The 27,538-nt window shown below is 36.9% G+C and overlaps 1 protein-coding gene across 4 annotated transcripts; it reads right to left on the bottom strand.

The window, feature by feature from the left end:
* Positions 1-25,769, bottom strand: IQUB (IQ motif and ubiquitin domain containing). 4 transcript variants are annotated; one of them, XM_087766701.1, is made up of 12 exons: positions 25,629-25,769; positions 23,915-24,408; positions 22,563-22,724; positions 22,282-22,457; positions 21,880-22,035; positions 19,507-19,717; positions 15,315-15,490; positions 10,156-10,326; positions 8,500-8,676; positions 6,632-6,880; positions 2,562-2,747; positions 1-319 (listed from the first exon to the last, which is right to left on the bottom strand). In XM_087766701.1, exons 2-12 carry the CDS (start codon positions 24,333-24,335, stop codon positions 152-154), a joined length of 2,253 nt encoding a protein of 750 aa, XP_087622827.1. In that variant the 5' UTR covers positions 24,336-24,408; positions 25,629-25,769; the 3' UTR covers positions 1-151. The 4 variants fall into 4 exon arrangements, with proteins under 4 accessions (XP_087622827.1, XP_087622828.1, XP_087622829.1 ...); XM_087766702.1 differs by lacking the exon at positions 25,629-25,769 and adding an exon at positions 25,050-25,124; XM_087766703.1 differs by lacking the exon at positions 8,500-8,676 and having other exon boundaries at positions 2-319.
* Positions 25,770-27,538: the final 1,769 nt, after the last annotated feature.

Below are 27,538 nucleotides of genomic sequence, written 5' to 3'. Positions count from 1 at the left end.
AGATCAAATTATTTTATCCTCAGAAGTTTATTTTGATATGTGTAATACAATTAAGGTATTCATGAAAAAGGACATTTCTTTAAAACAAAGGAAATTGTATTAATCAATAATTCAGTTAACTTCTTTAACTTCAGTTAACTTCACCTAAGACTTATGGTTTTGTACCAGTAGCAATAGGCGTAGCTATTAAAAATTCATTCGCATTAGCCTGATTGTCACTCCTATGCAAAAATGATGCCATTGTTGGAATCTGAGCAAAGTAGCTTTTTGCCCGGATATGCTTATGTTTCATTCTGTGAATAAATGCCGCTTCATAAGCCTGAAAAGAAAAAAAAATCCAAATCCCATTAAATAAAATTATAGTATCTAGCAATCTACATGTTGCTTCATATTTTAGACAGTATAAATAGTGACCCTTTAATAAACTAAGTCAGATAATTTATTCATATATAATACATAATGAAATATTTTGTAGTTCTATACTGCTACCTTATGGCCCAATAGTGAAAATTACTAACCACTCCTTGTGAAATATTAGTCACCTTTTAAAAACAGAAGAACTTCTGGCACTTTTTTATCTGTTGAAGATAAAACTTATTCATTTCTTTTCAGATAAGAACATTTGTACTTTACCTTTGAAAATTAAAAAAGGCAATGCTTAAATATCAACATTTGCAAGGTGATGACTATGGGAAATTTCCTTGATAAGAATCAGAGTGATTACTTACAAATAATCATGGCAGCAAGCATTTTACAGCACTTCAGTCAGCCTTTGCGTTCAGTGGTGACATTTTCCTAAATTTCTAGTGATTAGTAGTAGTTCTGGTGATGTAATAAATAACCAGAATATTTAGTTGAAAAAACCTTTTGCTATGACTATAGTCATCGTTATGAATAATTGCTATTAAAGAAAGTGCTTGAGAGGCCTTTTTTGTTTCAGTCAATGAGAAATAATGATTGAACTTATGACATTCTAACATTGCCTCACTTTACTTATTTCACACTCATTTTTTTTTTTTAAATACAGCTTTGGCGATGACCAGCGAAGAAAGGTGTCTACTCACTATAGCTGGCCTGCTTCTATTTTTGTAGCAAGAGCTAAGTGAAAATACCTTATGATTTTTACGTAGGCCTGCATACCTTACCTGTTGCTCTTCTGGCCTAACTCCCACCTCCACTGAAGCTCTGGACCTAATCAAGTCAATTGGCATCTCTTTGGCTATGACATCCAGACTTACGAAGTTAAACCAGATAAGTGCATAATCAGAATCTTTGCCTTCCTTAATGCTAGTAACAAAAATTTAATGGATGCAGAGAAGTATCACTAGATTCAGACTGCCTGAACGGCCTTGTTGACTGAAAGTGAGACAGGAGTCAATAAAGGCATTTCCAGCTTGAAATTGATTTTACCTTTTAAAGACAACACACATAAACATGTGTCTGCTTGAAGACAAAATTTGGGCACATACACAAAAAATATCATGGACGGCAGAATTCCTTTTACCTTCAGAATTCCCTAATATATTTCATGCCCAAAGCAAACCTTTCATTAAGAGAGCAATTCATTTGCTCTGTCAGTTTAGTTATCACATACTCTCAAGATGTCCAACAAGAAGGGCAATGAGTAACAGCTGAAGTTGCATTTGTGATGCATACATATTGTGTTAGAAATTGAATTAAGAACACCCTGAACAAAAGGACACTATACAACAATGACCTCAGATCACTACTTACATAAATCAATAACCTAGAGGTGAAAGGCTTAATAATCCATTACTAATTGCAGGACAAACACAACTCACAGGATTTTCTCGTGCCTTAGAAAACTAAATACCATATAATGTCCAGTGGAGTGAGATATTTACCAGACTACCATGTTTAGACATGGAATTTGGGGGGAGTGGTGTAAAAATACACAGTTTCAATGACTTCTTTAACAAATTCTTAAGTTTTTTCAACTCAGAACAGCAATTAGGTTTTTATTGCTTAATTACAAACTATAAGATTACATTGTCAAGGGTACTTAAAAGATGTCTATGTAAGAAAGTAAATTGGGACAAATTTTATCATGACAAATGGTTAAGTTCTAGACAAAGAGCCATTCTGTTATTTAGTGAGAAATTTATAAGGCCAGAAACTAACGAGGCCAGAGCATGTGCAAGAACACAGGCACACAATTGTCACAGTATTTATGGTTGGTCCTTAGTATGTTTTTCATCCAGGACAGCTCTTGTCTGATCTCAGCTGAGGAAAGAGCACAGGCATGGCACTGTTCTCAGTAAGCAGCATGGATGAGGCCACTTAGCTTCTTGCATTTTGGGAGGAAGAATCTGGGCAAGACCGAGTTCAGGTACATGGATGTGAGCTGTACTATGTCAGCTGCCCTCTGGATTAATGCCTGTTTTATTTAATAGTACAGATGCAATCATTTAAATAGTCACAATGGGCCAACCTAAACATGGACGAGTGCAAGGACTAAATTTGGCCAAATATCATTAGTCACGGGATTCTATTAAAACATAATCTAAATAACGTAAAAAATTAAGCCCATCAAATTTTACCTCCTGAAGGTTACACAGCCTAAGATGTGCATCTGCCTCATCTTTAGTGAGGAGAATAGTGTTCCATGGAGACCACTCATGTTGCTTATCCCATCTGACCATAACCAAATCATAGAGGTTACTGCAGGCACTGAGAGCTGACTGACAGCCCCATATATTCTCAATCATGTACTGCAGATCTTGATGCTGAAATGGAAAACAGGGTTAAGAAGGAAGAAGCATGTTCCATTCTACAGAAAAAGCATTGTAACCATATAAGAATCCAAATAAAGCTTTGAGTAAAAAATTTTTTCTATGTATATGTCATATAATCACTTGGTTAGAGAATGTCTAGACATACACATCTTCCTTTAGCATGGTGTGGCAATTATCAACTGCATTTTTCTTGTATCATATCTAAAATATGACATTCTTACTTCGATTGTCTCTGCCAATGGCAATTCATATCTTCCACTGACATCCTGATTGCTTAATTGCTCTTGTAAAGCTGCTTAAATCTCATGGTTTTTCTCATGCAGCATGCTTAAGCCTGTTCAGATCTTTCTGGTTAATAACAATAATCCATCTCTGTCATTACTGAGATGACTTCACCATTTCATTCTTTGGTTCAGAATTAATGTTATTCAATAAATGAGTTATTACACTACTAAATTACTTAAAGTTTACATATAATCAGAATAATTTGGCCTGGAAAATGTGGGAAATTAGGACAAGAAAAACTCCCACCTGTGACAGACCCCAAATCACTGCCTGCTTTGCTTTCTTCCCCTCACTCTGCTGTTGACATATGAAGAGTTTATTGTGCTCATGATACTCTTGTTCATTTTACCAAATGAGATTATAAAATCAGGTAGCTATGCTACAATATTAACAAACATTAATAGAAGGTCTGTTTGTAAAGGTTCTCTAGTACAGAAAGGCCTTTAATTGTACTTTTAACCTATGTCTAAGGGTAATTCACATCAATCTTAATTTAACTTATTGCTAGCCATCTGAAATCACTACTAAATCTTGATAAAAACAGCCTCTTGAACGGGGGGGGAAAAAAAAAAAAAAAAAGGGACAGCAGTTACCAGTGAACTTTGGCAAGTTTTTCTGTCACCCTCCATTAATTCTTCTCTGTATTAGTAATGGAAAACTATGAGAAGATTTTTATCTACAGGAATCTGTAAACAACGGACTTTTAAATAGGTTTTCCTCCAAGCTAGCCATTTGAAGAAGACTCATTCTTCTAAAAAGAAATCTTGACTTAATTAATTAAATAATGGTGCTTATATCTTACTTATTAAATTCCTGACAAAGAATGAATGAAACTGTACCAACACAGTGCTTTAGTGAAATGTAGCCTCATGTATTCTCATCCATCCTGCTTCCAAAATCCAGGAGCCCATGTAAATTCATGCCAGGCAAAATGTAAGATAAAAGCTGGGCTTAGAACCTCCACTGGTAATAAATCTGTGCCTACAGATTCCAGGAACATAGAACTGCTCCTACATCTGGTCTTAAATCTGGTCCTACAGGGCCTCCTTTATTAGGTTTCACTAATTGGCTTCTGTTTTCCGTTTTTCCTCCTTTTCACAAAACTTCAAATAACTTCTGTATCTTCTTCTTAGAAGCCAGAAATTTGCAGGGAGACATATTAGCAAGTACTACTATTTGCGTGCTAAGCTACACATCTCAAAAGCTACCAGATCTTGCAAAAATCTATACTGAGGCATATAAGGGTCTATGTAAAACAGATCCATAATTTGACTCTTCCTTTTTCCTGGATTACAATTTTTTGTCTGCCTGAAAATAGGCAAAAGCTTGTTCTTTGTTAAAACTTCTCAGGTTATGGGGAAGAGTTTGATTTAAGAGACTTCTGCACTTTCTAAAGGTAGGCATGCATTTTGCTGTAAAGTTTTACAGCTAATTCATTTCAAATGATGCTTCCCTCTCACCTCCCTAATAATTTGTTCTGTGCTCAAAAGAAACAGAAATGGCCTTCAGCACTGTCATCTGACAGGTTGGGAGCAAGTATCACTGAAGGCTCAGCAGCTGAGACTGGGAAAAGAGTGTAGGCAGCAAACTGGTAAAGGAGTTTAGCGTATTTGTAACTTCAGATGAATATGACATTCCCATTAGGACATTGCTCATCAAGAAAAATCAAAGCCATAGTATGTACTATTGGTTCTAAGGAGCATGGCATAGTTAAACCCTCTGAAAGAACAAAGGGCAACTTCAGGACTTGACACATTTGCTGAACTAGTTCATTTTGATACCAAAAAGATCTTTAGCTGCAGTAAGAAGTAGGTAGTGGAGCTACCGTAACTCTCATCAACTGCTTTTTGCCTTTTAAACCTTAGCAGCACTCATAGAGGTGGTCAACCCAAACACAATTAAAATCAGTATGCAAGAGATCTGAAGAAAAATCTTTTATCTTCTCACAAATGTCTTGCATCTATCCACAGACAATACAATCTAAGCCAGTAATGGTGCTGCACTGGGCAATGAATGAAGCTGTCATAGCTACTGCAAAAGATTTCTAGTTGTGCCCAAGTCATTTCTAGATGCCTTAGAGCTGTTTTCTGGATATAAGTGGAGTAAGGGACAGACGGTTGTTGGGAAGGGAAGGAAAAAAAGCAAGTAGCACAGAAAAAAATTATTAATTTAAGGAAATATTAGGAAAAAAACAAGGAAATTAGCGATTTAAGATACAAACCTGTTGTATAGATATTTACAACTCTAAAGAGAAGAACTTGAAATTAATTTGGATGAAAATGACGCAGTATCTAGAGATGTTGCAGTGGTACAACCACAAACGGAACTGCAAGTGAGGGCTTTCGATGTCAGCAGTTAAGAAGCAGTCATGTTTCAGTGCATCAATGGCCACCAGCCATCACAAGCTATGTGACATGATGTGAGAGAGGTCCAAAAGATTTTGGAGGATGTTTACAGATTAAGATAAACTAAGTTAGACACAGACAAAAAAACTTTTCAGCTTAAGTGAAAACCAATATGGATGAACAACATCTACAAAATCTAGGTTCTTTGATAATATTTCTTAACACAGCCCTGATAATTCAAGAATCCCAATCTTCCTTTTGGCAGCTGCCATTAGCAAAGTGCTAAACCACAGCATGGCTTGTTTTGGTAGTGGTGGGATATTGATGACTGGCTTTTGTTTGCTTGGTTGTTGTTTCAGACATACTGAAAATACAGTTCAAAACCTGTTCTATGAATGTTGATGCTGTAGAGATTTTTATTACTAAATCTCAGACAGTTCAAATAAATCTCGGCTGTTCAATATTTTCAATAAATAACACTTTGCAATTACCTCAGATTTAAAACTTTCTCAGTGGATACTGGATGTCAAATTCTTTTGTTGACAAAATAACTAATAACAACTAAAACAGAGAATTTGCTGAAGACAGAGACAAGAAGTTCTTTGAACTGAGTTGTTCCAGTAATGATTATTAAGAAACACTAGCTACTTAGTAATATTGCAAAAGATTACAGATGATGGTAAAAAATTTGAAAATTAAAATATTTAGTGAATCCCTCTCCTAATAAATGCAAACCAACTATACAGATATTCTACTGACATAGAACAGGAATGTCAAAACCTCAGCTTCTTTATTTTTTTACTTCTGAGAACATGAAACAATTTAGTTGTATTACTAAAACAGTCCAAATAATGGGGCTTAAAATGTTTTACTAGCATTATGTCTTGAACAATATTATAGTCACAAAAACATTATTGTTGCTTTACAGATGGTGCCAGTATCTTTAAGCAACAGGATGGCCGTAGCAGAACCAGAAAAAGAATTTGGATCATCTGATTCCTTGACCTGTCAGCTAGACTTCTAGCTTCTTTTAATGCATAGCTTGTAACTACTTCTGAAAGTGCAGCTATAATTCAAGGGCTTAAGTGCTTCTTCTTTATGGTATGGAACATCCCATATCACAGAACGAAGTTTTTGTAGCTTTTAACCTATTTCTCCACCTGTCAACAACATACACAAAATAAAAGATAAATTACAGTCAAAGACACTGGTTTCCATTATTAGCAATGTTCTTTCAGGCAGTACCTGAACTAAGAAAACAATTTTAGCACCATCCTGATAATCAGCTTCAGACTTTCTGAGATTTTCTAGTATAAGTTTGTACTTCAAAAATGCTTCTTGTCGCCGAGCCTCATTATCAAGCTTGCAACACAAGCGACATCTGCCAACGGTGTGGGAATTAGCAGGAACAGGAAACTCGGTGGATGGCAAGTAATTTTCGCAACTATGACAGAAGTTAACATTTTTATAAAGCTTTAAGGGATCTGGTGGAACCTAAAAGATTAAAAAAAAAAAAGAGTTAATTTACCACAAAGTATCTTTGTATTACTTGTGTGTCACCCTAACTCTATCGGAATAAATTTTACATATATTCATGCAAGTATTCTGATATGTAAAAGCCAGTAATATTTATTTTAAAATACCCAATAGGGTTTATTTTTTTAAAAAATGGAAGACCAAAAGCCATTCTATTTTCTTACTGTACTTGTTAAAATCAGTTACACAAATCAGTCAATTAAATTTTAAGCTATATAAAGATCCTAGACATTATGCTCCAGTGGTCTTGCTGGTGCTTTTATGTATGCAGATTGTCAGCCACTCTGGAAAGATGACAATACAGAGAAAAGAGAAACTAATTCTCCTGCATTTAATTTTTCATATTGAATCTGCCCTTTATGTCAAAGATAAAACCCTGACACTATGGGCATATTAATATTTTGGCATAGGAATATAAAATCATCATAGCCACATGTCCAAAAGCAATATAGGGGAAGATAATAAACTAAACTTGCTAATGACATTCCCACCCTCATACTGCTTCATGGGTTCTGGAAAGAATTTAATGTAGTCTGTGCAGAAGGCCCAAGTCTGTAATTAGATAGTTTGAATAGTCTGATAGTCCAGCTACCTATTGTGGTCATCTGCCTTTTTTTGAAATTACCCTGAGGATTTGGTCACCTTGACTGCCTGTTGATGAATTGCCATCTTTTTTACAGTCTACAGAAGGTTACAAGATTCAAATACAGATATAGGTGCAATTCAGCCTTCAACTCAAGGTATAGGTTAACCAAAAGCTACAGATCTCCCATCTCCAGTCTCTGCTACGACCCATCTAAGTAGCCCTATTCATAAACCCAGTGTAAAATAACTGCTGGTTGGTTCTAAATCCCACTAACATTTACTGACAGATTCTCTGCTCCTGAGATACCATCAACCACTGTAAGAGGAATCCTCTTCTGATAGATGCAGAATACATGTTGCTACCTAAGGCAGCAACATATGATAGTGAATCATATTGTTAATTGTAATCTGTAGTCAGAAAAGAAAAACAATCACACAACTTGAGAGGTGTCTACCACTATCTCCATTTCATAGATATATCTGCTTCTCATGAAGTAGCAACTGGTTGTACAACAGAAGCTCGTAACAGCTCTTGCTTAGGTGCAAGCTCATTAAACATCACTTTGACAATGGCAACGTTCTTCCTTCCTGGACACATGGGATACTGCCTCTTGTCCAGTGGAGAAAAGATAATTGCTCTCTCTATTGGTTCCCCATTTGCTATTACAATTTACTGTTACCATCCCATAAGATATACCATTTACAATTATCAGACTTTTTTATTTCATACACAGTGTTCCTGGGCTCTCTCAGTGCTATCAGCCATTTGTCAGCTTCTTATACCCATGTCTATGCCCCATGCTTCATATATGACTATATAAGCTCATTTGCGTGAAGCCTGTGTACTTGCTACATTTTACTTCTTGAGGAACTCCTCCAGCAATTCAACAGCAAAATCTAAAATAAATAAAGCTTTCATTGTTTTCCATTCCCCTTGTCCACCATCCTTACTTCAATGGCCACTATGTCAGACTGCAAAATAGGAATAATACCTTAAGTATCCTAGCAACCTCAGGGTTAAACTTGGGAGTTTTAATATACTGAAGAAATAATGTACAAATTCTTTTCCTCAGTCCTTCTAAGTTGCATTCTTTCACCTCTCTTGACATAAGATCAACTTCCCTGTCAATTAATTCCACTATTTCCTGTGTTAATTTACATTCATGTTCCTGAAAGAAAACACAAAGGGAAAACAAACTCCACAACAATAAGGAATCAAACAAACAAAATAATTCTAACGCAGATATGAAAGCAAACTATAGATTCTTTGCCAATCATCGTTCATACCTCTGCATGTTCACATAAGAACACATTCATATAAGAACCCCTTAGTGTCTTAGGAAAACAACCTCCAAGAAAACTAATATAAAGAACTAAAAAACTGAGAATGCTTACAGATCCTGCTTTAAGAGGCCTGTATATATACCAAAGCTGTAAGGAACTGTAAACCTGGAGGCATTAAAAAATGCTAAGCAGAGGCACAGAACACATGCAAAGTTTTCAGTTTCCAAAAGCCCCAAGAAATATCTCACTAAGAAGCTTCCTTTGGCTATGTGAGAGGAGGTGTAATGTATATACATAGTAGATGGTTCAAAAAAAACCAAAACAAAACACGTGCCCCCCCCCAAAAAAAAAACCCAAAAAACCAAAACAAAACAACCCCAACAAAAACAGTCAACCAAAAAGCCCACCGCACAAAAGGCATGGGCGACTTTATGAGTATGCTTGGAAATTAGTCATTTCAATATTTCAAATGCTTAGCAGGAGATTCTCCAGAGAGAGATAAGAGGTGAATGAGTTCAATGTTTTCTCACCTAAAAAAAGTGCCAATTTACAGAAATTCTATAATTTGTTTGCTACAGCAATATTGACTTGTATTAAGATGGGCAGGAGTTCACAAATCAGCAATGCTCACAATGCTATATTGGTTTTAGATCAAATTCTGGTACCACCAAAGCAAACAGCAAGATGTTCGTTTGTTTTAATAAGACCAGGAAGCAGCATTCTATTCTAGTTTGACATCAACAGTATCATCCTGAAAGTACCTTGAAACTCATATTATTCTTTTTGTACGCTAATAAATAAATAAATAAGAAAGACTAAAAAAAAATGCAGCCAGCTTCTAATTCACTGGGAACACTGGCAGCAGCAGTAGGGGTGGGAGTGAGGGGCAAAGGGGAAAAAAAAAAAATAATCAATATTTGCCAGCCATAAAACTGGTAACCCATACCAACAGAGAGATAAGATTCTAAACAGACATTTCAAAGAACTGAGAAAAAAAATAGCAATAGTCACTTACATCTCTGTCGTGGTCTTCATCAAGTTGTTATACACGTTAAGCTAAAATTTGTACTAAAATTGTATTATCTATTAATATATAAAAGAGTCTAAACCCATGGGGTTAAAATTCTAACACAACTTGAAGAAAAATGTGCACATCACACAGTGAAATATGACTTTAGAGTATATCTGGAATGTAAATTACAATCTCATGCCAGGTGGTACACTAGGCTTTCTCTTCCTGCCAGCTGATCATCCTGGCACCTGTTTGCCAGAAGAAGCATTGCTTACGTGTCAACATAATTAAGTCACTCTATCTTTGGGAAGTACAGCTTTAAGCTAAACATAAAGAGAAAAATAAAACATACCTTCACTGTACGTCTGAGTGTTAACAGCACATCTATTCTCTCATCTTTCGAGATGTCATTCATGCTAATGCTGCGGTAGATTTCAAATAGTTCTCTGGCACAGAGTGTGTACTGTGTATCCATTTCAGTGATTTTTCCATCACACGCTCTCCATCTCTTAGGTTGTGCACACTTCAGAAACAATTTGTATAACTCTGAGCTATTATAACCTGATCACCAGCTGAATAAGTACATTATGTTACATCAAGTTTCATCAGAGCAAATAGGGACTTAACACTGATGCCTGACTAATACAAAAGGCTAATTCTATTGCCGATATTTATACAGTACCTTTTCCACCAGAGCAAGTATTCAATTGCAAAGTATTCAATTGCACACTTTGTTTAAAGTTGCAGGTCATGAAAATTTTGACTTACGGTATATTAAAAGTAAATAATATTCTCCTACAGGGATATGCTCTACTTCTTTAAAATGAATTTACTGACAGTAGTGTTAGAATACATTTGCTCTGTATTTCATCTTGCAGTCATAAATCCCTCTAAACTATCAGTAAAAATCAATGGGACTGTTGACTGTGTAATGATTGCCAATTTAAGGCCTCAGAGTCTACTGCAGTACAAAACATCTCCAGGGGACTGTTCTATTTATGCTAGCTATACAGAGGGATAGAAAGCACAGACTTTGTTAAACCTGACTAAGGGAGAGCATGAGTTTACAGCTTATCAGATACTTCACGTAGCTTCTTGTTTGCTAACTTAACCATAGACCATACGCCTACTACTTCAATTGTCTCTTTGCACAACTTGAATGTCTATAGACAGTGAGAAGTTACATGGTGTAAGCTGTCACTCAGTTTGAAAGTCCTACCATTCTCCTCTTTCAAGAGGACTGGTTTTGGTTGCAAACCACACGGTTACATAGGGAGGTAGGTATCTAAATCCAATAGAAAGACAGTATTCAAAACCCTCTCCCCATCATTACCTAGCTCTGCTCCCTTTCCTTAATTGGGACAGCTATTTGGAACCTCATTCTGTGTATTAATTATTCTCTTTCACTGTATTTGGAACTTGAGTGTTCACAAAGAGTTGTGAACTTCACTTTGCAGTCTCAGTGTGAGTTAACTACAGCAACACTTCATGCAGTATTCTCATGCCTAGTAATTTTCTGGATATGACCCCAGCATTGACGTAATCATTATTTTGACAAAATATATGGCTTGCTATGGTGATAAGTCATAAAAATACCAAGAATATTAGATAGAACAGATATGATTAGTCACCATCACAATCAAAATAGAGCTTTCCTCACTTTTAAATAAAAAATCATAAAGTTAGGTAAGCAAAAGAAAGACAAAATAATTGAAAAAAGGATTTAACACTGAAACACTGACATTTAATTACATTATCAGTGGGGGTGAAACTCTGATTAAAGGAGGTATTGTTAATCAGAGGTCACAATTCAGAGCCAAAACTGATTAAGAAATGCAATAGCAAAACCAGACCTTAGTAAAAAATAAAACTCTTAGTTCCTTAGTGACATCTTTGAACTTCTGCAAAACTAGAAAGAGGCGATTTTCTCTCTGTCATAACAATGGAGCATTCGACTGTAACTTCATGACTTTGTTTCATTATCTTTGTACAGTACTAGAAATTCTAAAAAAAAAAAAAACCCAAAACAACCCAAACCCCAAGCAAACAACAAAAATAACCCCACCAACTTAGAAGCTATATCATGCTGTAACTCCTTTGTATGGTAGACTGGCAAAAATCACTGTTTTCCACAGAGTACTTAATTCAGTATCTACATTTGATCCTCTTTAATGAAATCAGTTATAATAAAAGACAGAAAGGTCATTTGCTTATGCTAGGGACAGTCAATGGGCACAGTTCACCCTAGAAAATGGTTATGAAAACTAGGTTCTTCTGATAAATTTGCAGCAACCCATATGTGAGCTAGCTGTCTTGGTATTCCTCTCTGGAAATGACCCTTAACACAGACCAACTATATTATGAAAATGTTTAAATTATTCAAAGCATGATATCATATCTGTAACTTCTGTAGTTTTTTCTTACTACTTCATCATAACTGGGTATTATATATAATTTTAAAAGAAATAAACTATGCAGCTTTTTCCTGAAAGAAAAAAAAATACAGAGGTCTCATCAATATGAAGATTTCCAGTATTTCAGAAAGAGTCACAAGCTCTCTGATTTCAGGACTATTTTCATGTATTCAAGATCGATGTGAGTAAACTCAAACTTCGAGATTTTTTGCCAGCTTTTTCTTGCTTTTTAGTCTGCTGGCAGTGCTGTGGAATTTACAATAATCCTGTTATCTGTATTACTTTAGAAAGCAAGACTACTATAATTGCACTCTGCTGCCGATGCACGAAAGCAGAAAAAAGCACCTGAGGAGAGAAACACACCACCACAGACACAAAGAGAAAAAGATTAGAAAAGTAAAAAAAAAAATCCTTAGGATGGGTGCAGAAATAGCACAAAGCATGAAGATATGAACTGAGCGACAGTTAATAATTAAACAAATTCCTTTAAGAAAATATGATTGCTGTATAAAAGCTTAATCAAGTACTTCCTCTTCCAAATACAAATGCTGAAGAAGAATGAGCTCAGCATAAAAAAGAACCCCCTAGAATGTAGTGCACACACAACCAGTAGCAACCATTTTAAAAGCACACATGCATGAGGAGGTACATGCTTAAAGTAGCAAAGAAGGGAACGAAGGTTTCCATGGAGAAGCAAGTATCATATCACATTGGCTACTGCAGCAAAGTGAAGTGTTTGCAGTCTTCAGATGTGAAAGGTGTTATTTCAGCTTTAACTGGCAAGTGTCCAGATTAACATTATCAGCTCAAAGTTCAAGAAATAACTGAATAATCTATAATCTAGCACTCCAATAATAAATTTCATACTACTGGTTAAAGTGTTTAAATTGCACTGTTAGAGTCATAACAAACCATCCATTTAATTTTAAGATTTCCAAAATTATTTTTTATTTATTTTATTTTTTAAGAAATACAGAAATTTTTACTTTCTTTACCTCTGACTTAGGCTGCTATCTATGTCAACAGTTTAGAACAACACTCAAAACCTTATAGCTGACATGATGAAAAAACACGAAAAGAAAAAGTTGCAGTAGTTCAGAAGCTCACTAGATTTTCAAATTAGAAAGAAACGAGTCTCTTTGATAAGAAACATAATTTACAAATTTAAAATATGAATAAATAAATTAGTAGTAAGTGCTTCAGAAACATGACCACTGTTTGGAAAGAGACAGCATCTCTTGTCTCTCGTGAGTCTCCTGAATCTCCAGACATCAACTGTCACTAAGAATTCTGGTACTGAAGAACATTTTGCTTCTGATTCCTAGATGTAAGAAAACTGTACAACTTGTGAGAATATATACTGGAAGTAATCTATATAGGGTAGGACATTGAAAAGCAGTCCTTAAAGGAAAAATAAAGATAGAGACTCAGTTAAGAGAGAAATATATTTGCTTTGACTGTTCCAGGCTTCTTTTTCTGAGAAGATAACAGAATAGATGGTAAATAGTAGAAGCAAACATTTAATAAAAAAATTATTCAAGGTTTTGATATCATCCCTAAATATTTAGTTTTCTGTTTTTTTGCACTCTTAAAAGCAATAAGAGAATACAGTCACATCACAGCAATAAACTTGGTAACAGTTCCACGAACATTTCAGATAAGTAATTTGTTCATAATGAAGAAAGGTAATAGATTTTATTAAATAGCTTTTTACAGTCCAGTTCCCATGCATCACTAATAAAAAGAATGGAAAAAAGTCTCTTTTGGACAAAACTGCCTTTATTACTTTTCAGCATTAAATAGTCAAAATTATATATAAAAAAAAAAACCAGTTAGATAGTAAGAAAACTATTTTTGTTGCAGTATTTCTTTTCATAATTATGTCGCATACTATGAAAACAGCCAGAAAATAAACTATTTCTTTTTTCTGAGGGGATGGATTGCTGGGATGTCTACCTAAAAAGGACTTTGTTTTCGTATTTTACATTAAGGTGCCATTGAATCTAATGCCATTCTAAATCATCTTTGTGTGTGAATGAATTCTCACGTTTGTTTTATAGATGAAAGCCTGAAGAACAGTTGCGTTAAATTTCATCCCCAAGATTATAAAAGAATAAAATCTCAAATTAAAGTTCTAATGCAACTGAAACTAGTGAATTAATAACCGAGTTCTATATGATATAAGATTCAGTCAAAGCCCTTCTAGGTTTCTATCCTGTACATGAAAACCGAATAAATGCTTTCTTTAAAGACAGACCTATGATGACCAGAGGCCTGTGCTCAATGGGGAAATAAATGACAAATCTAGTTCCTCAAGGATAATATTTCTGAGGGAAGAAGAAGGGAAAAAAAAAAAAAAAAAGAATCAATTAATCCATTCTGCAGGGTATTTAATTTTACAAATACTTGCTTAAAGGTTTGCATTTAAGTTTACATGCAATAGCAAACTTTTCACTATGGAGAAAAATGAACAGAACATACCAGAGAGAAAATCACTTAATTATTAGTTTCGATTAGTGACACTGAGTATTTCTGAAAAAGAAGCTAATAGGCAGATTTTTAAAGTTTCCAAAACAGATTAGGAAAGAGCATAGTTTCATGCATGAATTCCTACATCACTGTAATGCACACAATACAAAATATAGAATGGAATGCAATATCCTGATGCTTTATAACCTCAAATTAACCATTCTGAATTGTTAGAGTTTTAACCTTTAATGCTGTTAACAGTGCCATCAGAATCATGTTCTTTATGCAGAACAGTTACATAATACAGAATTCATCCACTCAGTGCTATTTTTTTATATTATATATACAAACCTGAGATTTACCATAGACACAGGTAGTTAACAGTCTTAATGATGCACTGTTAGTCCTTCAATCAGTCACAGAGCTAAGAAATTCTCAGCTTGGTAAAAGAAATTTACTGAATTGTATTGACATGAACAACTGGATAATTTGGATATTTACAACATTAGCGTTCACATGATTAACTGTTAAAGCTACAAAAGTTACTTTTGGCAGGTAGTTTGCAGGTGTCTTTTCTGTTCCTGTACTTTGGTATTCTTTATGTTCAGCCTAAAATTACATCACTGACCTTATCCAAAAAGTGCAGTATTGCTTTTTGTTGATTCTCCTCATCTGCATTTAGTTTGTGTCTCCCAATGGAAGCAATCATCTGTGCCTCTTGTTCCAGAAGTCCACAAAATGCTGCTTTTCTTTCAGCTCCAGTAAGAGTTCTGTTAATCCGTTCAGTCTCCTCCTGCCTCCATACTACAGATACAAATATTTGGGTATTTTTTTACAAGATGTTTTCCAGTGAAACTTCTATTTTCATATTTAAGAAATAACATAATTAATTTTCAATATTCATTACAAGCCAGTTTCTATGTTAAGGAATTGATTGTTATGCATATTTTCAATACATGCAAAATGGCCCAGAAATTAATTTAAATTATACAGATGTTCTGTGAGAGTATGTGTGTGTACATCAATTTCAAACTGCCAATTTGTACTCCAAACTCAAAGATGGTTTAGGAGAAAAAGGAGTTCTATGTGAGAAAAAGAATTTAGCTTCTGTGGAAACGTGTGATGAAATGATTTCTTCACGATTTTGCATCTAAAATAACTGTTTGAGACTCAAACGGCTCCAAAAGGTATGAGCAATAGGAACTTTTTAAACAATTGCTCATCAAAGTCACAAGAAAAGATACCACGGAGATCTTCTCAACAGATTAAAGAGAGCATCTTACTGTGGTACCACTAGTACTCAGTGCTGAGAATATTACTGCTTCTCCCTGCATAAGTGAGTAAAATCTGAAGAAGCTTGAAGCCCTCCAAAACCAAGATAAAACTTGACTGACAGTCACGTTTAGCACTCCAGGTCTCATACTGAATATTTGAGTGGTGTCATCTTCTGCCATCTAAGGCAGATGCATGCGCATTAATAATTAGACAGTCATTGCTTTACTCTCCCTTTCCTATTCTACAACAGAACCCTTCAAGTGGAAGTGGCATGCAAACCACCAGATAATAATGCCAGCAGCACGTGAATCAGCACACATTGTATAAGAATCTGGCTTTCTGACTCTTAGGCTCAAATCACCAAACCACAGGTACCTGCTGCATGTACAAGTTAAACTACTTAATGACAGAAATACACAGATGTATACATATGCGTCTGTCGTGGTTTATTTTGTAGTACCCATTTTTTGGCTTAAGTGCTGATACACAGACTATATGCCCTTACAGAAATCTGTTAGTAAAATCAAATTGTGTTTACTGAACAGTGTTTTCCTTTGCATGCATTGTAACAATTCTTGGCTTTTCTGAAGAGTCTGTTCCATTTTAAATACATCTGGGGTTTTGTAGGGAATTTTATAAGATCTAACACTTCAACATTCCTGAATAACATCTCAAAGTGTTGTTATTGTTTGAGAACAGTTATGCAACAGCAAAACCCAACGTAAAGAAAACAACCCAATAAGTGATGCACACTTACTGAAAAAAACCTATAACATCCTGTATCAGGTAAGATTAGAGGCAGGAGGAGGGAAAGGAGGAAGGTTTATTTTCTGCCTGTGGCTTCCTTATCTACAATACCTTATGTTTTCCATTTAAAAATATTTCAATTCATTTCCTTAAGACTCTCCAAGCCTTGGTATTAATATGACAGCTGTCTGACAAGTTCTGAGTACCCAAAGATATATTTTTAAACAAAGCCATTTGAGCAAACAAAAGCACTGTATAGAATTAATTTACATGAAGCTTTATTTGCCTGAAGGGGGCAGCAACTTCAAAGGTAGAGCTAATAACTACAGTAAGCAATTTTTTACTTACAGCAATGAAGAAACTGTCAGTTATCATCAATACTCACCTCCTGATTCACCATATACATGCAATCAAGTTAAAAACATTCCTCTTAGATTATCTGTTCTACAGACAGAAATTTTACTCATTGTCATTTTTATTCCAGTTTTTATAAAATGAAGTCGTTCGTGCTGTTCAAATAAACAATCCATATTTCTATATGCAGACACACTGCATCTATAGATACATCTCATTTGCACCATACAGCCAATAGGGGAAGTTTCTGCACGAAGAGGAACTGCTTGTGCTGGCTGACCCTGTAACAGTATCCCCCTATGGTGATCAGCAGCAATAACCTTCACAGATCTCTAGAGGACAATAGTCTCATTCTATTACTGTCACAATGATTTAGCTTGTGTAGACTGTTGACACTACAAGAATGTAAAAGTAGTTTCAGATGCAGGTGAAAAAAAAAAGCAACTTCCTAGAACCACTAAGCTCTTAAAATAAAGAGCGTGACTGCAAGTCTCCATGTAGAGAAGCAACTAGTCAACACTGGTAAACAAAAACAAACCAGAAAGATTGATACCAGACCATTATTTTTAACAAAATGTTAAAAAGACATTTCAAATACTGGAGTTTGTTCTGTTCCAGTTTCCAAGTGCTTTTTCAGGTTGCCTAGATATTAAATTCCCAAACATGGAAAGCTGAAAGTTTTATTATTTGTGAATCCAATGGCATTAAATTAAGCAAGAGACACTTATATAACCATAAATTTTAAATCTAAAAATATTGGGAATATCAGCACTCATTCACAACTTTAACTCAGCTTTGTTGTTTCTATTGCAAATAAGACTCATCACACTTTAAAAGAAAAAGTGGATCATAGATTTGATAGCACATTAGCTAGGAAGCAGGTTTTTAAAGAAAATATTGCAGGAAATCAGCTACCAAATAGTAGCACTTGCCATAAATGGAGGAAAAACAATGATTATTTGAGTGCCTTGGCTTTGGATTACCTAGTCAGACACACCTTTAATAGGGCTTGATTCTTGTGAAGTGAAAAGCTAACTATCTGTGAAGAAAAAGAGGGGCAGGGGAAACAACCCCTAACAAACCGCAAATGTCATGAAGATACCGTTCCTGAAATTCTGAAGTTTAAGACCAGTAATAATTTTTACGTTTGTCACAAACAGTAATATTTATAAGTCATTTATACAGTCAGACAAAATGATTTGTTCAATGTCACACAAAGTATGACAGTATTAAAAGATTAGCGTATAACTTGGGAATTCTTGAATCATGATCCTAAGCTCTATGAATAACACACGCCACTAAATTTATGCTCAGTTTACCATGGATGAAATAGCTGGGTTGGTTTAAGGTAGGTCAGGTGGCTTTGTAATGAAGCAGGTAATCCACTAGGCCAGTTCTGCTATAGGGACAGTAATGTCCAAACTGACAAAGAGCCATACCATAAGCAAGCATTGTAGCCTTAGATAACATGGGAGCTGTTACAAGTCACAAGGTGAGCATCTTGCTTAAAAGGAGACATTTTAAAAAGAACTCTTGCAGTTACAAGTCCACTGCTTTCTATTGTTTTTGTTTTTCCAAAAGGACATACTCTAGGTTTTTTGTTACATTTGCAACATTATTCTCCTGTAAGTTATGTCAATTATCTGCAGTATTAACCTTATTTTTCCAGGAAAGTTTAGAGGTGCTTGCCTATATCAGACACCATCCACTCCAACAGGAAAAGTAAGTCTTTCAGGATGCCCTGTAGGACTCCTAACAGACTTTTATAATTTTGACAACACAGTTTTGTGAAACATGGAATAAATTCGAAAGGAGAAAAAGCAGAAGGAGAAGACAAGTAGGACAAAAGGAATAACCTCAATCATATATTGAAAAATTCTGGGCAAAAATTTAAGCCATGATAAAAAACACCTATATTAAATGACGAATGATACATCTTAATAGTAATTTCTTCATGGTATTATTTTCAGCATCCTAAATGTAGAGTAAAAAGATTAAAGTAACTCTGATAAAAAAAACCAAAACAGTGCCTGTTCCTCTAGCTGACCTTAACACTAGAGATGAAAAAAAAAACCAAAACCAACCAACCAGCCAACCGCCAAATAGCATTATTCTACAAGCCGATCATTTCCTAAAAAGGTGTGCTGGTTTTGGCTGGGATAGAGTTAATTTTCTTTGTAGTAGCTTGTATGGTCCTATGTTTTGGATTTGTGATGAGAACAGTGTTGATAACATACAGATGTTTTAGTTATTGCTAAACAGTGCTTACAGAGCGTCAAGGCTTTTTCTGCTTCTAGAAATATATGAAAGTCAAATAATTCTTTAAAAATCAAAGAAATTCCACTGTAAGACAAAAAAAAAAGGGGGGGAAGTAGCTACAGAAACATGTAAAAACCAACAACTTTTTTGTTGATTTAAGAGTATCCCTTTAAGGGAAAACTTACACTTTAAAGCATGGTACAGTAGCTCAAAGTCTTCTTTTGTTTTAGGGTTCAGTCTTCGTTCGTGCTCCCTTCTCAGTTTTTCTTCTTTCTCTTTTTTTTTCTGTAACTCTTGTTGTGCCTCCCATGCCAGCCTTAACCTCTTTTCTTCCCTCAGATTTTGTACTACATTTATAGCATGCCAACGACGGAAATATGTCTGTAATACTATTACCTGTATGTGATACAATACCAAAGAATTGTGAATTTAAAACAATACAGCATAATATTTTTTTCTTAACTGTTATTTTTTCTAGCTACCTCGCTACATTTCCTAAGATTTGTCTTGTACTCAAACTAATTTAAATGTTACAAAACCAGTCATGTACTATTAGTCTAAACACTAGTATGCTTACTTATGTAGGTAACTGCAGGAGTTTAATCAGTGAGTACGATGGAGAAACTACGTTCAAATAATCAAGTTGAAGTATAAACTGCAATTACAAAATCTATTTTTCTGTTTTCAAATCTCTCCTTAAAAAACACATTTTGCCATGTATTGTTTGTATTCTTTTCAGCTTTGTGGGTAGAGGTCCTCATTTTACTATCCATTTATACAGTGTCTAGATTGGGAATTCAGACACATATTTGCAAAATTTCTTTTAAATTTCTAAATACAAAAATCAACACACATACACACAAAATCAACGGCACTTTGTTTGTAAACAAATGATGAAAGTGAAATTACCAATGCTGTTATGACAGAACTTAAAAAAGAAAATTAAAAAATCCACCTTCCAAAGCTGTGGCCATTAAAGACTAGGGAAATGTCTATGCTAAGCTACGGGAGCACAACACACAAGCCTGAGCTTCTGCCAGCTGAGTTAGCACTTGCACCACAAGCAGTTTAGCCAGGTCAATACCATAAGCTAATAAGCGTTGTTCTGCATTGAAGGCTATCAAGCACAAAACTGCACTAAAACAGTTACACGGTCTCTAGAGATATCTTAACCTAACATTTCTCTTGAATATGTCTTCAGCTAGTATTTCAATATGGAACTACACTGCACTGTGCGAATCCATCAACTTGAACCAACATCAAGCTGATGTCTCTCTATTGTGCGTTATAGATTACCTACAGATACATCACAGATCTCAGTAAGTGGCAGCAATGATCAGAGTAAAACATATCGGCAGCACTGAGGAAACAGCTACCTATTAGGGTTCCACTTCTACAAAACGCTTATTGCCATCAGCTGATGCTGACCAAATAAGTTCTTACAGAAAACTTCTACCCAGAAGATTTCAAAGCATCTTGCCAAACGTCAATACAATTATCCTACTTGGACATGTGGGGAACCAACTGTTTCTCCATTTAGTTAGATTCAGACTGTCTTTTTTAAGCAATCAAATTTATAACTAGACCATTTACAAAGCAGTGCCCCACCTAACATGACATTGGGTGTACTTAAGTTAGGTGTGCAGTCACTGAATATGTGGTTTTCAAAAAGCAACTTGGAATGCCTAAATGGCATCCTCTGCACAATGACTATACAGAATCTGTCATCAGAATCGCCTGCATGAGGCGACTCAACGCACCAAAAAGCTCCACAGGCCCATTGCATGTGTTTGAACAGCCAGGTTCTGCCTTAATGCCAAAGCAGGAGCTTGAACACAACCCAAAACAGAACAGTATGCCAAAGGTAACCTGTCAGGCCTGTTAAGACAAATAAACAAACCCGAAAACCACTCATAAGCTGAATGCAGGTCTCCTAAATCCTACCCCAATATTCTATCCATCTGAGGCCATACATTAAGCATGTAGACTCACAGAATCATAGAATGATTTGGGTTGGAAGGGACCTTTAAAGGTCATCTAGTCCAACCTCCCTGCAGTTGGCAGGGACATCTTCAACTCGATCAGGTTGCTCAGAGCCCCATCCAGCCTGGCCTTGAATGTTTCCAAGGATGGGGCATCTACCACATCTCTGGGCAACCTGTTCCAGTGTTTCACCACTCTCAGCGTAAAAAATTTCTTCCTTATACCCAGTCTGTAGCTTAGATCCTTCTAAAGAGATCATGAGAATGCCATAGGGACAAGCCTATTTTAATCCCTAATGCTCTGTATGGAAGCTTAACTGCCACTGTAAGACAGAAACCAGTAAAATCACAATTCTTAATATTTAAGAAACCACAAGGTCTCAAATGTCATTAAAAACACTAATACTGTAAATGAGCAGACACACACTTCCTCCATATCTGAAAGATTACAAAATGTAAAGATTAAGCAGACATTTTGCAGTTCACTGTTAAATTCACTCTTTGAAGACTCTGAACACTCATAACCTTCGTAATACTTTGCTTTACAGATACAGTTTCAAACAGATCAGAACTTACTGCTTCAAGTCTTCGTTTATGGTATTCTTCCGCTGTAAGATACTTGCCAGGACTTACTAGTTTGTCAGTCCTGTTTGACACATACAGGCCAATTTTAGTCATCTGTGTTGATGTTGTATTTTTTGTTTGTTGTGGCTTATTTTTTTCAAAAACAGTCTGGGGAAAAAAATGCATGTCAGATTATAACAAAATGTACAGAGATTTTTTTCCCTTATTACAATAAGTGGCAAAATTAGCTATTTATAATAAAAATCACAAGACTAATGTTATTCACCCACTAAATACTTTCAATTGCACACTTATTTTTGATCTACTTCCTCATTCCTATTGGAAATAATTGTGTCAACATTCTATTCTGTTTGGCAAAAACAACATTCCAAAAAGACACTACAAAGCCATTACCTGTGTTTCCCTACAAAATAATTGAATTCCTTTGTCAGGTCGTTTTTTGGGTATCGTTTGTGATCCTGCGTTATGAAATTCCACTCCTGTTATCCTGTTCTTAAATCCACCCAGAAATGGTTTACGATAGGTAGGTCTTTCAATTTTTACAACTACATCTTGGAATGAATCAGAATCTGTTAAAATGGAAGTTCCAAGATAGAAATATTGTTTCTTTTACTAACAGATTGAGATTAGAGCACGATTACATATATTGATACATGTTTACAAACAGCATTTACCTGTTTGTACTCTGACAGTTATGACATCAGGCATGTGGTAATCCTGTTGAACTGCTTTCCCAGGAAAACATTCCTGATCAAGACATAACTTCTCAGACTGGATAGTTTCATCAAAGTTAGCCCTAGTCCTCCTAAGAGCTTCATCATCCTCAATCATGCTTCCTAAAAATAAAACCAAAATTAATATGCTTCTCAAAACAAACAAATAAATAAATTAACTCAAGTTTACCCTGAGATGATTTCTATTGAAACACTGCAACAAAGAATAATCATAAATTTTTGAGCTGGGAAGAGAGTCTACTTGAAAGCTGAAACAGTATTATCACACACTTTTTAAAGAGATATCCAACGTAATACTGTCACCACATAAACAGTCATTCATACTACAATTTTTTAAAAGTTAGTGTTTTATATGCAAGTGCATAATTTTAAATCAAAGTTACCCATTTATACAGTCAACTTTTATTGAAAAATCTTACCTAAACCTGCTCCAACTTAGACCTGATCTAAGCATACAATGGCTGAATCACTGTTGTCTTTCACACAATACTTGATGTGGTGTTTATTCAAAGACTACGTTCTGAACCAGATCTACTTAACTCGAATCTCCAGAAATTACTTCTTTTTGATTTAGAGAGAAGAGTCCATCTGGCTTTGGTACAGTGCCCTTCCTAGGAAGCGATCGCCAGCTACTCAGAATGAGAGCATCTGAACGCAGCCCAGCCAAGAGGAGGGCAGGCAGCAGCTCCGTACAGTGAAGGGTCACTCACAGTGCACACCTGCTGGACGGGATGTGCTACCTTCCGCTCTGAAGACCTAAGAAAACAGGGCACTGAACTGGGAAGAGGGAGTAACACAGGACACCCAGAACGGAGAGGAACAAGTGCAGGAAACGATGGAGTGTTTCGGGGACTGCAGGAGAAAGGCATGGATAACAGAAGGGTGGCAGGCAAGTTACAGGGGACTCTAAAAGACATAAAGTAGTCAGGTGATTGCTATGGTCTAGTGTAAACTGTTAGTAGCCCATGTATTCATGTGAATTATGCACTGATGTTTTTCAAATGTGTGTACAAAACATGTATACGTACTCACACACGCTTCTGGAAATGAAGATCACTCTATAAAATGCCACATTAGTCTATAAATGGCTATTGCAACTTGAGATAAAGAATACATTCCTCACCTCTTCAAGCATGTTTTATACGAGAATTTAAAAAGTCACTTCAAGACCAAAAAACCAGCAAACACGAACAGAATGGGGGGGGGGTGGGGGGTGCAAGAAGCCATAATCAAGTTGAAGAAAAAAAAACTCTTTAAAGCTCTAGTGTCCAACATTTTAATAACTTCTTTACCTGTTACTGTCCCACTTGCCGTATGCTCTGATAGTACTGAGTTTTGAGATGCTTGTTCTTCCCTTTCTGAATTTCTTAATTCAAGTAAAGTAAAATAATTCTCATTGGTAACAGGAGTTGTGCTCTCAGATGATGCGCTGAATGGGGCATCTGGCTCAAATACAGCTCGCTCGTTATTTCCGACCGTTTCTTGATTGCCTAGTCCTTCGCTGGGTAACTCCCACTGTGCTAAAGGCGACGGCTCCTGTTCCTTCAGAGCTGCCTGCTCCAGAGAAGACTGCTGCTCGCAGCCCTCCTCTGACTGTACAGTGCCTGCAGCTTCTGCATGCAGAGGCTTTTCTGCTGGGTCCCCGTTCTTGGCCTCTCCGACTGCTCTTCTATCTGAGGATGCCGATGGCTGCTCCGCACCTGACTTTTCCATTGTAACAACTTCAAAGCAACTACCCGATGTATCTTCCGTTTCCTACGGTATCAGTTGCACGTTTTTAACCTTTCTGCAAGAATAATCACAGTATCTATTCAAAATTACATACCAGCACATTCCTACTACCAAACATAGCGGTGACTTAATATCCTGAAAAGCTTTTTCTGTATCTGTTCCCAAATAGCCTATTTAGAATAGCATGAGGCCTTTGCTTCCACCAAATGTGAAACACTTAACGTCTCCTCACTGATGTTTAACAAACGTAATACCCCATAGCATTGCCAGCAAGTAGTCAGCATAATTCTTTCTTTATATATATCCACATATATATATATATACACGGAGATAGATATATGGAGATATAGATATATAACGAGACTTTACAGAACAGTATCACCCAGAGACAGCACACTTTTAAGGTTTATCCGCGCTGCCACTGAAGTGACATGGGCTGGAAGAATCCAAATCCCATATTCAGGAAAAAAACCCAGCCGCAAACGGGCGACTCCTCACCGCCCCCCCCCCGCCCCCGCCCGCCCTGGGCGGCGCGGGGCAGGCCGGGAGGGGAGGGCCAGCCGGGCGGGCCGTGCCTGCGCGCCGCCCGGGGACCGCGGCCCTCGGCACGGAGCGCACCGGGGGCCGGAGGGCCGCGGTTCGGCGCAGGGATGGGGCTCCCCCGCCCTGGCCAGCCCCCGCCGCCCGGCCCCGCACCCGTTACTTTCCCGCCCCGGCGGCTCTCCGTAGCGGCCGCTCCGGGCCTCGGCGGCGTGTCGCGGTAGCCACGGCAACCGGGGGGGGGGCGGAGCATGCGCATGGGGAGGGACGGCCCCGCGGCTGTGCGCGGCCCGGGGACGAGGAAGGCCGACAGCGAGGAAGAGGGGAGCGGCGTGGAAGGAGGAAGGCTGGGGCCTCCCCGGCTGCCTTTGACCCCGCGGCGACGGGAAGCGCCACGGCACCTCGGAACGCGGCACCGGCAGCACCCTGTGCTCGCTGCCTCCACTGCTGCCTTGCCCGGCCTCGCCGAGGTGGGCGACGGCGCCTGGGCATCGCGCAGTGCTGGTGCACCCGCGCTCCTGGCAACGGCCGTGTCCTGTGTCGTGAGCCACAGCGCGGTGAAGATGAACTCTCACCAGCTTATGGTGGCATTAATGTAAGAAAACACCGTTTTTCCTTTCAGTTTATACTGTAGATAGTAGCAGAAGTTGTGCCAATACCCAAAACCTGGATATTAGGAAAAGTTGTTCTGTTTGAACATTGCTGACCCTCGCTCTACCGACGATCGCTTCCCACCTGTGTGGCAGCACTCCGGCGTGATCGGCTTCACCACGGTGCTCTCCCCCACAAGGTCTGCGGTTCTGGTGCAAGGACTGAGGCTGCCACGTGGACATTAAGACACTTATCCCAGAATTAAAACCACATGAAACTGAATTTCCTGGTGTTTGACGTGCGATTTCCAAGACAACTCTTGCAAGTGTTGCAGCACGCTACAGGTAAACTGAGACTACGCTCACTTCACACAACCACTGTAGAGGTGAAATGCACAGTTCTGTGTCACAACTCTGGGAGAATCCTGAAAAAAAGTTACATTTCAGCAGGCATTGAAATCATATCCATACTCGGTAACAGTATGCCACGATCACTGTTACCATCTTTCACAGACATTGGTCGGCATTTGAACGTGGGCCTGCTTCCCATCAAAAGGACAGAAATTTCCCATTACTACTGTTCACACTCTTTTTTCTAAAATCTGGATTAAACTTGAACTCAGGGCAGTATAGGGCCAGCGGCAACTATAGAATACTATGTCATTGTGTGTCACTTTGTCACTATTATATAGTCAACTGGATTAAACATTCAAACTCATTTTCAGTTTGCAAGATGATTTTTCTTTTTTTTTTTTTCTAATGAAATAGCATATATGCAAGCAGCTTTCACTCATCTCCGTTTGAGCACAATCAGAAATTATGTCAAAGATTAAAATGGTGTCCTGTTCAGACCACAGCCACTCAAAACAGGGTAAGCAGCACAGATAGCACGTCAGGAATAACAAAAACCTCCGTACTGCTGCTACCTGGCAATCCAAAAGCTGTTTTTCTCCTTTAACAGGCTCTGTCTCTATTAGGTGCCATCCTTGCAGACAGGATGATTTTCATTCGCATAATGACTTCAATCAGACAATCTCAAAGTGTTTTAAAGATCTAAAGTTTGTTAGCTCTAAGGCTTGCAGTGATTTACCTTACCATATTACAGTGGATAATGATAAAGCATCATCATGTATTTCCAACATAGTTAATGGAGAAAAATCAAGAAAAATCATTACAGTCAGTCTTCAAATTATGCCCTGCTAGCATATTCATCTTAAAATAAATTATTTGCAACATAGTACTCCTAAAATAGATTCTCTTGCCTGTAAAATATGCCTACTGTTTTGTTGCTACAGTGTGGATTTAAATATCAGATATATAGTTACAGAGTTAATAGCGAGGTAAAAATTACTGTTTCTCTTCTTAGCAAAGATGTATTTTTAAATTAGCCAGGAACAAGGATGACGTGAACTACACAACACTGTACAAAAGGCATACGCTGTCACATCTCAAAACTGCAATCCATTTTCTTTCCTCTCTTTGTTCTCAATAACTGTTTGAAGTTGATGCTACAACATAATACTAATTAATTTAGTAATCTTATGTAGCACAATGATTAATTTACAAGGTAATGAAACCAAATTTAACCACTGATAAAATAATGAAAATAAATCGTAACATGTTCTGAGAATTTGATAAAAAGCTCAGAAAGCTGAAAAATCCTTATTAATGATTCTTAGAGTTCGCTTCAGTAGAACCTTCTTAAGACTCAAGTTAACTGATTCCTAAATTAAAGCATTTGTGGAGGCTAACCCAGTGTTTTGGATAGAAAGATTTATAAAATGATCCTATTTTGAGTCACATGAAAGAAACACTTATAGACCAGAAAAATCACTGAGAATATAAATCAGGAAATACAGCGCTAAAAAAAAAAAATCACCTCAAGGTAGTAAACAACTTATATTAGGGCCTGTACCGAGGACGTATTTGTGAATTTGTGAAAGACAGAAGATGCGAGTACGCATTTGATCAGTGAAACTCAGCTTTAAAAGACCAGATATCAAATTTCAGCAGCAATGGGCCAAGAAATAAAAGGCTTCCTCTCCCCTGCAACAC

This window comes from Nipponia nippon, unplaced genomic scaffold (assembly GCF_047370975.1).
Source record: "Nipponia nippon isolate SJK-2023a ecotype South Korea unplaced genomic scaffold, ASM4737097v1 scaffold_3, whole genome shotgun sequence".
Classification (NCBI taxonomy): domain Eukaryota; kingdom Metazoa; phylum Chordata; class Aves; order Pelecaniformes; family Threskiornithidae; genus Nipponia; species Nipponia nippon.
The sequence above is the reverse complement of the archived record's forward strand: the minus strand, read 5'-3'. Positions and strand labels throughout refer to the sequence as shown.